This window comes from Chlorocebus sabaeus, chromosome 13, assembly GCF_047675955.1.
Source record: "Chlorocebus sabaeus isolate Y175 chromosome 13, mChlSab1.0.hap1, whole genome shotgun sequence".
NCBI classification, from domain to species: Eukaryota; Metazoa; Chordata; class Mammalia; order Primates; family Cercopithecidae; genus Chlorocebus; species Chlorocebus sabaeus.
In genome coordinates this window covers 50,046,424-50,062,044 of record NC_132916.1, presented here as the reverse complement: position 1 = coordinate 50,062,044, position 15,621 = coordinate 50,046,424, and the positions used below count along the sequence as shown (strand labels likewise).

General features: G+C 38.2%; 1 protein-coding gene across 9 annotated transcripts in view; it reads right to left on the bottom strand.

The window, feature by feature from the left end:
* The window catches only part of NCOA7 (nuclear receptor coactivator 7), a 155,087-nt gene that overhangs the window by 44,361 nt on the left and 95,105 nt on the right, over positions 1-15,621 (bottom strand). For all 9 annotated transcript variants that reach the window (XM_008007151.3, XM_038000951.2, XM_008007152.3 and 6 more), the window contains 5 exons: positions 12,563-12,642; positions 9,148-9,255; positions 6,287-6,400; positions 4,938-5,063; positions 2,172-2,356 (listed from right to left, as the gene is read on the bottom strand). In XM_008007151.3, coding sequence (XP_008005342.2) covers positions 2,172-2,356; positions 4,938-5,063; positions 6,287-6,400; positions 9,148-9,255; positions 12,563-12,642 — 613 coding nt within the window. The remainder of the gene's footprint in view (positions 1-2,171; positions 2,357-4,937; positions 5,064-6,286; positions 6,401-9,147; positions 9,256-12,562; positions 12,643-15,621) is intronic.

Below are 15,621 nucleotides of genomic sequence, written 5' to 3'. Positions count from 1 at the left end.
CCTTCGTAATTTATAATTCATTTCAATTTAATAAGCATTCATTGAGCCCCTAAGTGCTATATTCTGAAATACAATTGTGACAGAATCTCTGTTCTGCAGGAACTTGCAAACACAAAATGTTCTGTCCAACACCAGCATCCCAGGAGATATTAAAAATGTTTCCATCCTAGAGTCAAATAAGTTAGTGAAATGTAGCATAATCTCCCTATTGGAACTCAAGACTTAATTAGGCATATTAAAGGCTGTCAGAAGTCCTGCAACAAAGAAACCCAAGTTTCCACATACTTGATTAATAAGCAAAACTTTCTTTCCCTTCTCTACCTAGCTTGACCCCTACAAAAATACCTTCAACTGCACTCTAATTAGCTTTCTAGATTACCTTGTCTACCCCTTTCTTCTTTTACCTAATCCAAACTGCCCATTCCCTACTTGAGATGAATTTCACTATCTGCTTTTTCTGCAGTGCAGTTGCCAAGTGTACATAATGGTGTCAACTGGCTAGTTTGTTAATTAATGTTTTCTAGACTTAGCCGGGCACCTAATGGTGATCAATAATCCTTTCAGTTGTTCCCTTCTTACTCGCTGTGGCAGCTGGAGCCACAAAACGTCCTGCACGTGCGTGCGGGCACACACACACACACACTCTCACACAAATACCAACGTTGAAGGTGAGGATGGAGGAGTTTTACACACATCCACTTTTAAAAACTATTGCTCATTGCCATGGGGTAATTTGTACTTACTGTTATTAAACTTTCGGTAATAATGATGTTTTAAGTAATTTTTAACTTTTAAACAATTTATGAAATTCTGAAGACAATACAAAGTTTATTTCACACTGATTCTCACACATTCTTGTTCATTAGACTGAAAATCCTTTATATACCTGCATCCAAGGCAGGAATCAATGCGCAACCCTGAAATAATTTCAACAAATTGGAAGCTGATTCTTAACTCTGCTCTTTTTCTGTAATCATGGCATTATCCCTTATAATTGAGATCATTAAACATAATCTCACAAGATAAGTTTTTATATAACGAGGTACTGTCTATTATTAAATAGAATAATTAAGATCCTGGCTGAAGATGTGGAGTGGTATTACTCCCTTAGGAGCCCTATTTCAGTAGGGAATGCCCCTATTTGTTTGGCCACCCAATTAGACACTTCTGGCAGCAAAATTTGGAAATGACTTCAGGGCCCATGCTCTGGTGGCTATCTTCAGTGACTTGAGGTTGGGGAAGGGCTGCCTGGACCAGATTCTAACGGCTGTAGGAGTCCAGGGGAATCTACTTGCATAAACCCCCAGAGATTTTGTGTCTGGTTTAGCTCCCTAGTAATTTCCTTTTTTTTTTTTTTCGTATGAGCCCCAAGGGTTAGTTTCCCTCTGTCCTGTTAGGACCTACTGCTCCGCCTCTTCCCATCACTGAAGGTTTTTAAAATTTTTTACTGCTGGTTTTTATAGAGAAACAGACACAGTAGAGCAAAAGAACAGTAAAAGTCAGATTATCTATATAAGTTAATCAATTCCCTGAGCTTTCTTAACTCTTTCTCTTTTTTCCTGGGGAGCTTCCCTCTCTTTTTAAACAATAAATCCTGCATTATAAGGCAAAAGTAATCAGGACCGAAGTTATATTAATCTATATTTCAGGGAAAAAGCAAACTGGTATTACTCCCTCTTCACAGCATGCGAAGGTGGTTACTACTCTACTCGACCCAAACCTCTCTCCGTGCAGGACTGAGGGAGGAAATGAGTCAGGGAGACTGCCTTTCCTAGAAGTTAAATGAAGACAAACATAACTCTCCTTAGTTAAATCCAGAAGAAAACATTATTCTCTTACTGATAATTGGATATACTTCTTTCAGAAAAATGCCTTTCTTCTTCCATAATTTCATTAAGAACATGCACTGCTTTTTAGAAAAATAAGCCAAATAAATACTATTTTAACATGATGGCTTCTTCTACTCCTTTAATCTTTGTATGTTCAACTTTTCCCATCATTGACTTTATTCTTTTCATTTCTTCTCATTTTTCTCACTTTCTTCAGTGCACAAATCTTCCACCTTCGAAACCACGTCTATACAATCCCTCAATCATGCCAATGCCCTCATTTTTAAGCTACATTTAACTCTCAACACCCCTTTTCTCCTGGTAAACAAAGAAATGTCTTACGATGGCAAGGCATCTTTGATCTTCATGTGAGAAATGTCATTGTAGAGCGCAATGGAAACCACCTCTTCCATGGGGCAGATGAGACCATACTCCTCACACCCATTTTCAATAACCAGAGGATCAGACTTATGAGGGTCAAACATGATGTTGTTAGGAGTCACAATCATGACACCGCCAACCACACCCTGCAGGAGAAAGCAACAGGACAGAATCACTTCAGGCAGAAATGCTTTCAGCAACTACCACAGAGCTTTAACTCACTCAGATGGCCACTCCATGGACTTTGTGAACCACAGAATCCTATGTGACAATTACATCCCCTCTGTGAGGACCAGAAAAACAGGCTGAAGAAAGGCAATGCTGGATGGTGAGGCAGAGAAAACAGATGTGGCTTACTGAGGCAACCAACTGAGCCTGATTCTATCACAGCTGCTGCAACAGCACAGCTGGTTCTCACATATACGTCTCAGATTTCCTAGATCCTGGTTCTCACATACACGTCTCAGATTTCCTAGATTTTCTAGTTCTCTGTCTACAAAATGGGAGGGGCTGTCCAAGTGCTTTCCCGATCGAGAATACGGGGCTTTACAATTCACTCTGCAAGTCTTCCCCATGTGTCTAACAAGTGCATGGTTCTGTGCTAAGGGAGCAGCTGTTTCTGAGTTATAGTGTCAAAGAATAGTCCCGATATTTTTCTTTAAAATATTTAGAAAGCCCACATCCAACAAAAGTCAACATAAATAGGAATATGAAACTTTTGTAGCCAGAGTGAATACAGCTGAACTATGGAGATTAAAAGCAAAAAGTCGTAGCTTGGTGAAGTCTTAAAAGTCTGAAGCTTGCTCAAATTATAAAAGAGACCTTAATGGCCATAGGGATATTATCTACCATGAACAGCAGGATACAGATAACTTTCTTTGGGCAAATACTTTATTTTGGTACTTTTAATGAGTTTAGTGATTATCTTAGTAAAAAGTTTTGTAGATCCAGCAATCCCATTACTAGGTATATATCCAAAGAAAACGAAATCATATCTCAAAGAGGTATCTGCACTTGCATGTTTATTTGCGGCATTATTCATAATAGCCAAGATATGAAAACAACCCAAGCATCCATCAATAGATGAATAAAGAAAATGTGCTATATATACACAAATTATTCAGCCATAAAAAAGAACGAAATCCTGTCATTTGCAACGACATGGATGAACCTGGAGAACATTATGTTAAATGAAATAAGCGAAACACACAAAGATAAATACTGCACGATGTCACTCGTATGTGCAATCTAAAGAAGCTGATGTCATAGAAATAGAGAGTAGAATGGTGATGACTAAGAGGTATGGGTGGGCCAGGTGCGGTGGCTCGGGCCTGTAATCCTAACACTTTGGGAGGCCAAGGCAGTTGGATCACCTGAGGTCAGGAGTTTGAGACCAGCCTGGCCAAAATGGTGAAACCCCATCTCTACTAAAATTACAAAATTAGCCGGATGTGGTGGCACATACCTGTAGTCCCAGCTACTCAGGCTGCAGTGAGTAGAGATCGTGCCATTGCACTCCAGCCTAGGTGACAAGAGCGAAACTCTGTCTCACCAAAAAAAAAAAAAAAAAAAAAAAGAGGTGTAGGTGTTTAGGGGAAAGAGAAGGATGGGGGAGATATTGGTCAAAGGATATATACTTACAGTTAGAAAGGAGGAATAATAAATTGTCTAGAATAGGCAAATACAGAAAGACAGAAAGTAGGTAAGTGATTGCCTCACGGAGATGGGGGTAGCAGGGAGGGGAAATAATAGGGTGGGAGAGTGTGAAATGGGGAATAACTACTAATGGTTATGGAGTTTCTTTTTGGGTAATAAAAATATTTTAAAATGGATTGTGGTTGCACAACTATGTGAACAAACTAAAAACCACTGGATTTTACACTGTAATTGGGTGAACTGTATGTTATGTGAATCACATCTCAATAAAGCTGTCTTTAAAAAAAGTTTCTTTATGTCAAGCATTATTTATTCTTATTTGCAAACTTTATAAATGCACATCGGTAACATATTTTTCCTATTATCTAAAACTCATATGAAGTCTCCTATGACCACAGGAATTCACTGGTTATCAAGATAGTCCCTTCTCCAGAGGCTCACTAAAAGCTGAATTTGTTCTCTGTGAAAACAAAAAAACAAAAACACCCAGAAAACAATCAACCAACAACCAAAAACCTAAAAACAGGATACAGCAGATATTAATACTAATATCACCAACAGCAAATACAGGTTGAGAGCTTACTATTTTCCAGATTAGGTGCTAAATTCTTTACATAAATTATCACTTTTCATTACAACACTCTTATTAATTGTTTGTATTGTTCCTATTTTATCCATGAGAAAAATGGAAGCTTAAGACATGTAAATACTTTGCCCCTGGTCTCGGAGTTAGTGGGTGGTAGAGTTAGAATTTAAATTCAGTGAGTCTGACTCCAGCGTTTGCTGTTTTATGTGTATTATACTATCTCCCTAACAATTCATAGGCCCAAACTAAAAGAAAAGAAACAATGAATCCAAGGTTGCAAAGAATCACATTTCCACTCTGTGATAACATTTACCTCAATAAGCAAAATGGCCAGGCATCCAATAAAGGAAAACTAATGGATGCTTGTCAAATCTAAACTTGACACACTGGGTAAGATCTTTTAATGTAGCCTCTGTTCCAGTAACTTGTAACCTTTAGTTTTTCATAGATTTCAAGGAAAGAAAACAAATTACATTGCTATATACCTTTCCATCGGTGAAGTATCGACAATTCATTTTTAAAAATTTCACCACACCTGGCTCGTCTTCTTCAGAAGTAGATGATAAGACTCTTTCAATGGGTTTTAAGGCCTTTCGTGCTAAGTCAGCATCCTTGTGAAAGCAAAAAATTTCAAAATCAAATAAAAGCACTTTTTCAAACAAATTATGTGTGTAGATCAAGCCCCATAAATTCCCTGTGACTATACTATTTCTATTTAAGTGGAACGTTAAACAGGCAAACATCCTTTGTCCTTCAAAAATATCACAAATGTAATAACAGATATCCAAATCAAACTAATTTTTTTTTTTTTAAGCAAAGGCATATGTATGAACCCATAAAACTTGCTCATGAAATGTCTTTAGAAACTAACCTCACTGGGCTGGGTGGGGTGGCTCACGCCTGTAATCCCAGCACTTTGGGAAGCCGGGGTGGGCGGATCACCTGAGGTCAGGAGTTTGAGAACGGCCTGACTAATACGGTGAAACCCTGTCTCTACTAAAAATACAAAAATTAGCTGGGCATAGTGACGGGCGCCTGTAATCCCAGCTACTTGGGAAGCTGAGGCAGGAGAAACGCTTGAACCCAAGAGGCAGAGATTGCAGTAAGCCAAGACCGTGCCGTTGCACTACAGCAGTCTGGGTGACAGAGAGAGACTCTGTCTCACACACACAACAACAACAACAACAAAAAAAAAAACACTAACCTAAATGAAAAAATTCATATTAGACTTGTGATTCAATTTATTTTTTTTTTTTAAAAAGGATGAACACAAATAAACTATCCATGTCATTGGAAATTTAACTTCATACACAAGACATGCATTTTTGCCTGTTTAAAATTTTTTTTATTTTTATTTTTTTTGAGACAGGGTCTCACTCTGTCACCCAGGCTAGAGTGCAGTGGTATGATCATGGCTTACCACAGACTCAACCTCCCAGGCTCAAGTGATCCTCCCACTCCTGAGTAGGTGGGACTACAGGTGTGAGACACCATGTCTGGCTAATTTTTAAAATATTTTGTAGAGACAGAGTCTCACTATATTTCCCAGGCTGGTCTCAAACTCCTGGGCTCAGACAATCCTTCTGTCTTGGCCTCCCAGAGTGCTGGGACTACAGGCGGGAGCCACTGTGTCTGGCCATCTTTGCCTTTGAAACCTTAAATGTGAATAAGTTTCCCTTGGAGATGATGCATTCTCCAATTACCTAATCTCAACTATCTAGGGAGAATTTCAGATATAATCTTGCGAAAAATAACATGTTCAATTCTACAACTCACAAAAAAAGTCTCTTTAATAAAAATGAACTTCAGTGCATGAAGAACGTAATATACATACAGGCAGTTTATCATATTCTGCATCAGATGATGAAGGAGAGACAGTAGCACCAGGACTGGATGATGATAGCCTTAAGGTACTGGAAGGAGAGTTGGCATCTGGCACAAAAAGGACCTGAGAATGGGAGAGGAGAGATGGGTGAGTATCCGGAACCAGGCAAACCACTAGCGAGTGTTTAGAGAAGTTATTCTCTGCACAGTATCATGTTCAGTGCATGATTATGACCTCAGTTGCTTTCAAGAAACTCATAAGCGACTTAGGGTGTCTTAGACTAATCCATGAAATGATACTCAGCATATGAATGTGTGTAGTACAAAGGGTACAGAACATGCCTATAGACACTGCAAGAACTCAAAAAGGGAGAGTAAGGCCAGGCACAGTGACTCATACCTGTAATCCCAGCACTTTGGGGGGCTGAGGTGGGCAGATCACCTGAGGTCAAGAGTTTGAGACCAGCCTGACCAACATGGTGAAACCTCGTCTCTACTAAAAATACAAAAAAATTAGCTGGGCATGGTGGCATGTGCCTGTAGTCCCAGCTATTCGGTGGGGCTGAGGCAGAAGAATCGCCTGAACCCAGAAGGCAGAAGTTGCAGTGAACCAAGATCGTGCCACTGCACTCCAGCCTGGGCAACAGAGGGAGACTCCACCTCAAAAAAAGAAAAAAGAAAAAAAAAAAAAAAAAAAGAAAGAAAGAAAAAAACGAAAAAGGCAAAAAGAAAGGGATAGGAAGGTGGGTAAGTATTCTGGGCAGGCCAAGTGAAGCAAGTGGGTCCAAGTGAAGCCTTAAAGAATAAGTAGAAATTGGATAGGAGAGCGGGGAGAGCCCTCCAGGATGGGGGACTAATAGTATAAGGGAAATGAACAGAGAGAAGCATGGCTTCTAAACTTAATATCTGTGCCAGGTAGAAATGGAACAAACCCAGTTTGCTAACTCCAAGCAGACTCTGAGTTCTAAAGTAGTATGGTCCTTATATGATAAATTATATAAGATAATATCAATACAGTGATCCCAGCATTTTCTCTTCCATCAGTGTCTGGGTTATGTAAAACTAAAAATCCACCCACCACCCCCCCACCAAATTATACAGAATAGCAACCTTCTGCAAAATACTCTGGTTCTCAAAACATTATTACAATCCTGACATTCAACACTCTTTTAAAGAGACATGCTACACTGTGGCATCTATCAAATATAATATTTTGCTTGTTTGTTTTTGAGATGGAGTTTCACTCTTGTCACCCAGGCTGGAGTGCAGTGGTTCGATCTTAGCTCACTGCAACCACCACCTCCCGCATTCAAGAGATTCTCCTGCCTCAGCCTCCCGAGTAGCTGGGATTACAGGCGCCTGCCACCAAGCCTGGCTACTGGCTAATTTTTGTATTTTTAGTAGAGACGGGGTTTCACCATGTTGGTCAGGCTGTCCTTGAACTCCTGACCTCAACTGATCTGCCTACCTTGGCTTCCAAAGTGCTGGGATCAGAGGGATGAGCCACTGCGCCCAGCCAAATATAATCTTAAAATGATGACCTTTAATGTTATAAAACAGAATTCAGAGCTAATCATGTAACAAATGATTACTGATCAATATTGGTATTCACTGTCTCCTATCTTTCCAGTCATTTAAACCTCAGTTCAATCCAGAAAATATTTGAGACAACAATAAAAAACACATTAAAATAAAAGTGGGAAAATCAAAGTCAAGGGGATATAAGATGAGGACTGATTACTACTAAAAATATACGCACCAAAACTAGTAACCACTCATTAAGAAGTGGGCCATAAAAGTGACTCTAAGTTTACATATAATTAATGCAAAGAGACAACATCATTAGTTAGCAGAATTCAATTTCCATGAGATAAAAATGAAGAAGTTTCTCAGAAGTACAAATACTCTCCTATAGAATCTCATATAAAGGAGCGTCCTAGACTGAACTATTTGTCCTCTATGATGCACTAACAGTAAATACAATAACCAGTTTTGGAGTATTGCTTTTTATAGCATCTTCAATATGGGTCAATGGCAAATGCCAAAGTTTATAGTTCTGTAAAAAGTAATTTACAAAGGACTAAAATTTTGTGGTCTTGGTATACAGCTCTTATTTATCTTATATTATACAGCTAAACTAGAGTAATGAATGGATGGCGTTTTTCCCAAGCAATTCTCCACTAATATTAATTTTTTTTTGCATCTGAACTCTTAAAAAAAGTATTAGGTAACAGAAATTGTGATTCAATTGTCTGAACATTCCCAATGTCGAATCTAAGGAGTAATTCCTAAGCTTAAACAGTTGGCTGCACTGTAGAGAGAGGTGGGCAGCAGCCAGAACACGTGCTACCTCAACATGGAAGCGAGCCTGGATCATGGGCAGGGGTGAAAGTCTCCTATTGCCTTCAGAAAATCATTTTGGGTTTGCTCCCAATACATATGCAAATCAGGATTTGAGGTCTTAAAGTTCTTAACCATACAGCAATGCTGTCATTTTAGCCTAGGAAAAAAAATTTTAAGCTTCTGTAGCCAAGGAATCCTGTGAATATGAAAATATCATAAAGTTGAGCTGAGTGCAGTGGCTCACGTCTGTAATCCCAGCTACTTGGGAGGCTGAGGTGGGAGGATTGCTTGAGCCCAGGGCATAGAGGCTGCAGTGACCCATGATGGCGTCACTGCACTCCAGCCTGGGCAACAGAGCGAGACCCTGTCTCAAAAAATAAACAAATAAAAATAAAGGAGAGAAAATATTGAACCAAAGCACATTATCATTTATGATAATACTATGACAAACAATAGTGAGGCACTGAAAATGGCAATAAAAGATAAATGCAGAATTTCTAGAGTCATATACAATAAGAGTATAATTACCTGGCCTGGAACAATGGTATGTGTGAAAAGTTTATTCAGTTCCACCAATTTATTGGGAGTGATGTTAAATTTCAGTGCTATGGAGTTTAGGGTGTCCTGGTTTCCAGCCTAGAATAATCAAACAAGTAAGTGTCAATACATAAAGCAAAAAAATCAATTTTGGTAGATACTATTAATTTATCTGCAATATGAATAAATAATAAAGTAATAGTTCCATCAAGATAGACTACAAAAAAAGAGTGAATATGTTGTCAATTCTTAGTAAAATCATTTTAAAGCAAAGTCTTAAATGCAATTCATTTCTGGGCTTCCTCATTTTCAAATTTCACTGTCCACTAATAGATTTCTAATTTTACTTTGGTGCAACTTAGGCGTATGAAGTAAAGGTCCATGAGCTATAATGAAGACTACAACAAGAAAAAAATACAATGTACACACAGTCCCCACCCTCAGAGGAAGTGGGGCTACTTTCTCTCTTGTAATATTCTGTCTATTTGCATGACTTTTCTGTATACTATAAACTGGTGGCTTGTATGGCAAAGCTGGCAAAATGTTTTCTCCTGGGTTCAGCACACTGCTTGATACATGGAGGGTACTCAAAAAGTTGATGAATGAATACTGTGAAAGCAAGGAAATCAGAAAGAAATTCCGATTAGCTACCAATAATTGTTCACTGTCATTAAAACCACAATTTTCTACGGTCAAATTAGTGTTATTCTCTAAATCTATGAAACTTGTGACATATGTCCCAGGTGTACAGTTTTCTTTCCTTCTGTAGTAGAGGAGGAACAGGAATAGAGGGTAGTGAGGAGATGAGAAACTTCACAGGAAAACAGCTCTACCCAGAAAAAAAGTTGGCTCCCTGATGTCATGTCAACATCCCAGGACAAACTCCCTGACCAGAGTTGCCAGATAGACTTGCTAGTGGGAGGTCACTCTGAGGAATGTCACTGAGAAGTTCCCATTGATAGCCCTGGGTCAAGACCGGTATAAGTTCTTCGTAAGCAGAACTGGCTCCACCAGGTAAGCCTTGAATTATGTGGAGATGAGAGAAGGCTGAAGGAAGATGTGGACTGGTGAAAGGGTAGAGACGTAGGAGGAGAATTAAACCCATCGCTGCCTTCAGTATCAAAGGTCCAACTACTAGATGAACTGTCTCAGACTAATCAAAGCTTACAGTTACAGATTACATTGAAACAGCCTCAAAGCCTTTCTAGAACAAGTTAGGATATATTATATGTAGTATGTATAATTTTTTAAATCACTAAAGTAACAGCATAGGCCACTACTTCTACCCTAGGCAAAACTATCTCCACTAAAAACAAAGTTAAAAAATATTTTTCATACTGTATTATATATTTGTATACTACATTCATATTTTTATGAGTAAACTTATAAAACATACACTGTATAGGGGGATCAGAGAGTGAGAAAAACTTTAACAATCTGCAGTTATTAAAGATAAGATATATATGTAGAATTAGGGCACAGACCCCGAGAGGGATGTTGGTATCATTAAATGACTGAAACTAAATCAGAATGCTTGATCATCCATAGCCCAGGAGTAATAAAAGCAATCGGGCAAGTGCCAGCAGATTCTTTAAACACAAATTTATATGAGTTACCTTTTATTTCCAATGACAAGCACAAAAATAACTTGCCAAATAAAACTAATCTCCATAACATAAAACAAAGAGGTAGGCATACCTGCATTATTGATTTGATCACTTCTTAATATTTAATTAATTTGGAGGTTTTTTTTTTTTTTTTTTTTTTCTTTTTTCCTGTCACTACATTGTTCAGTATATACTGCAGGAAGTAACTCCTGGCAAAAGCACCTCTCCATTCTTTGGAGGGGCATGTGAATAAAGGTGATAGACAAATATATACAGATCTTAATGATTATGGCTTTCGAAGTAATATTGTTATTAATAATAAATAATTGAGTCCAATACTTCTTGAGTGCCTATTTTGAGGTAAGGCACTATTCTAGGTGTTATGAGGACCAACAGTATATTTTAGACAATGGTAATATAAAATATAATTATCCCAAATCCTTTCTAAAAACGACTATGCTTATAAACTTTAGAAAGATGCCTAGAGATGTTCACAGGGCATTGAGCATGAAAGCCTGTGACAGAGATCTTCAGTGTGACTCTACAGAGGCTTGCAGATTTACTATTCCAAAAGAAACACCAGCAAAGAATTAGATCTTGCTGCCTGTCTTATATAGGGTCTGACACTGCTTACAAATAATGACTATAAAATAAGTACACATTAGGAAAATACAACCAGGCAATGGCAACAGCACTTAATTTCTTCTTAGAAGTCAAAGAGAACACTCCTCAAGAGTGCTATTTAATAGTGAATTAAAATAGATCTACAACTGAGTGCCCACTTTGTGCTAAGCCTAGGATATATAAGATACAACAACTCCTGGCCTCCAGGAGCTTATGATGCAGTCACAGAGATGAGCACATGGCAGTGTGGAGCTGCAGTAACGAACAGACACCTAGCATCGTTCACCTACTGCTCAACAGTAGGGAATTCCTGCAAGCTACGAGGAATATAATGGTGAACAAAGAGAGGTCTAATCTCTCTTCATGGATGTATAAATTAAAACATGAGCTAGAGATTAAAATAACAATATGCTAATGAATCAATAATGTCAAACTGAGATAAATTATGTTAAGCAACATGATTCTATAAGAATGTTAGAAAAGGGATCTGGCCTAGACTGGTGGGAAAAATCACAGAAGGTAGTAACAAACATGAAGAATAAGGGGATGAAGATGTCAAGAATTAAGTTCTAGCCTGCATAAATGTAGGAATGATGGAGTCATTGTTTCTTGAAAAGGACCAAGCATGGAGGACTAGGTGGATATGTTGAGTAGCCAAGTAAGTACATAGCTTTGGAACTTAGAAAGAATGTCTGGGTTGATGACCTAAAAGTGGTAGTCCCTGTTATATCAAAGATAATTCAAATCATCAGCTTGTTTGGAGGTTCTAACAGGGCAACACAGTTACTGGAATACCCATGACCCAAGAAACGTCCTCCTCTATTGGGGAACGTCATCCTCTTCATCCAAGCTCCATAGGGATGCACATGGAGTGGAGGAGGAAGAAAGGGATTCCTGCCTAGTCAGCCAGATCAGCCTAAGCAATGCTGGTGATCAACAGGGTGATAGATGTTGCAGGCAGATCACCCTCACATTCTCAAGTCACTGGTTTATTTGAGATTGACCTGGAAGAAAATATGTAGGAAAAAGAAATGACCTAAAACTGGTCTTAAGAAGCTTCATTGTTTAATGGGTACACATGAGGAATGCAGCCAAGGGGCAGGATGTGTCAGGGAAAAGCATTATATAAATCTAATGCTATTAACAAACATTTATACCACCTTGGTTATACTTACAGTGTATTCCATAGTCCCATGGGGCTTCTGAACCACCATCTTCTTCTCTTTTTTATCATGTGTTTTGTTTTGATTGTCATCTGAAGAATAAATTGTATGTAAATGAATAATTTCATTTTCAGGGACTGAAGACAGGGTAAAACTATCATGTATAAAAACCCACTTTCAAATCAACTGACAAAAAGACATTAATAGGAAAATGGACTCAGGGCACAAATAGATCATACTCATAAAAGCACACTATTCAACCCGAATAAATGATTAACATTAACTACAATTAAATAATATAAATAAAAACCATGAGGTAATGTTTATAGTTACTAATGGTTTAAATGATAATGTATAATGATTATGAAGTTAGAGTAAAACCAGTAGAGTTACTATATAAATGATGCCTAATGTAAATGAGTACAGTCCTTTTAGAAAGTGATTTGGTAATATGTAACAATAGCCATAGAAAGGTTCATTCTGACTTAGTAATCCTTCTCTTAGCAATTTATCCTAATGACAAATTCAAAAGAAGAAAAAGGCTATATATCAGCATATGGTCACTGTAATACTATTTATAACAATGAAAACAAAAAGAATACGTCCAACAACATACTAAGTTGGACCATGGATTTTACTTTTTTTGGGGGGTTTTTTTGTTTTTTGTTTTTTTTTTTTGAGACAGAGTCTCACTCTATCACCCAGACTGGAGCACAGTGGCATGATCTTGGCTCACTGCAACCTCTGTCTCCCAGGTTCCAGCAATTCTTCTGCCTCAGCCTCCCGAGTAGCTGGGATTACAGGTGTGCGCCACCACGTCTGGCTAATTTTTGTATTTTTAGCAGAGACAGGGTTTCACCACGTTGGCCAGGCTTGTCTCGAACTCCTGACCTCAGGTGATCTGCCTGCCTCAGCCTTCTGAAGTGCTGGGATTACAGGTGTCAGCCACCGCACCCAGTCAGATTTCACTGTTTTTATAGGTCAAAAATGGCCAACCATTGGCACCTGCATATGATTCAACCTAATTGTCAGGGTTAAATATATCCTGATATACTAATTCAGATATCAGAAACCCCAGAACCATACTGCAATAGATAAAAATGTGACAAAAAGAATATAAAATTGAATTAACCATGAAAAGACGCTCCAACCTGTATGTGATCAGAAAAATGCAAATGAAAACAATATATCATTTTACACCTACTAGCCTGGTAAAATCAGAAAGCTGTATAATTCCAATGTTGATGGAAACGCGAACACTACAAGGAATGTAAACTGTTCAGTCATTCCAGAGAATCAAGTATATATAGCTCATATGACCTAGGAATTTAATTCACAGGTAAGTATCCTCTCCCAACAGGTATATACTTTATGTACACCATAAGGGACCCGCTGGAGGATGTTCATCACAGTATTATCTATGGCAGTGAGGAGACAGAGGGTAAATAAAGTATGGTAGGTAAGCTCTGGGAATCCAGAGCCATTAGATTCCAGCAATTAGAAATAACAAGCCATAAATATACACCAAAAGTGTCAACAGGTTAACATCAAGAAAAACTGAATGGGATGTTAGTATCCATCTGTTTTAAACATACATCACAGATGGACGCTAAAAAAACACACACACACAAATAATTTTCAGAAGTACATAAAAATAAAAACCTATACACATTGAACACAATAGAATAGTGTCAAGTTGAGGAAGAAATGGGAGTGCAGAATGAGAATAAAAGAGAATGAATGATAAATGACAAGAAGCCGAGCTTGGACCATTAATGATAAACCATGATCTGAGAAGGGTGATTAACTCAGCCCTCTATATCTGAGGTCCTACAAGCACACATACACACACACGGAAATGTCTCAACGATATCATTTCATCTATATCACATACATGGGGGTCCTAGATGAAAACTGAGGGGTGACATAGAAACATGAACATAGTTAATTCACATAGGATTTATCTGACTTTTAAATATTTTCTCTATATTATTTAAAAAGTAAAGCCAAGAGGAAAAAATAAAACTTAAATAGATGCTTCCATTACAGTCCTGTTCCAGTAATCTATATCTTCAAATCAGAACTATTCATGGAACCAAAGACACCCTGAACATTCCTCTAGACTATAAGAAACGATCTCCATACCTACAGGCAACCACATCTAAATTACTTCAGGAAGACAGGACTATTGACTATGTTTTTAGATCTCCAGACAAGGAGATTCCAAAGTGCAATCACCATATTTTACAAATCTTAGGAAGGAAAAAATGTAAAAACTGGTTTGCTTAAGTCTTGGTAGGTAAGCAATAAAACATTAACAATACTCGTCTTTCCTTCTAAAGAATCTGAAAAATCTTAATTGTTTGCTTTTGCTTTGTTTACATGGAAGATGAATGCCCCAGGTTAACTCTTCCCCATAGCTCCTTTTGGGATTAGGTTAAGTGTTGTTCATTCCTTTTAATATCTCAGCTCCATTTTCTTTGTTGCATACTTCTGCCCTTCTTGCTGTCATCATAAACAGCTGTCACTTTAGGTCTTCGTGCTATCAGAATAGTTTCTTTATATCATTTTGTAGGTAGCTTCCTATTTCTAGAGCCTACAATATGCTTCCTTCTTCCCATGTCTGGCAGCTTCTGGCCAACGCCCTTCCATAAGCTGTAGCTAGATATCTCTGGTCCCAGTGGGCAGCGCTACTAAAAGCCACCAAATTGTGACAGTTTACATACTGCACAGCTACAAAAGAAAAATGCATGTTGGCTAAGCCTTGCAGGATAAACTTAACTATGTACACCTGAGTTAGTGCAAAAATTAAATTACCTTCCATTGCCACAGGTGGGTAGGCTAGAAAAATGTCAAGCATGTAGTATTACTAAAGGAAAAACAAAACAAAACAAAAAAATGCCTTCCCATCAGAGTCTAAGATGTTGAGATCATGGAGGTAAAGACCATGATGTACCCATCCTTAAATGTCTTATGTCTTTTTTTTTTTCAGACAGGGTCTCACTCTGTCACCCAGGCTGGGGTACAGTAGCACTAACATGACTCACTGCAACCTCCACCTCCAAGACGCA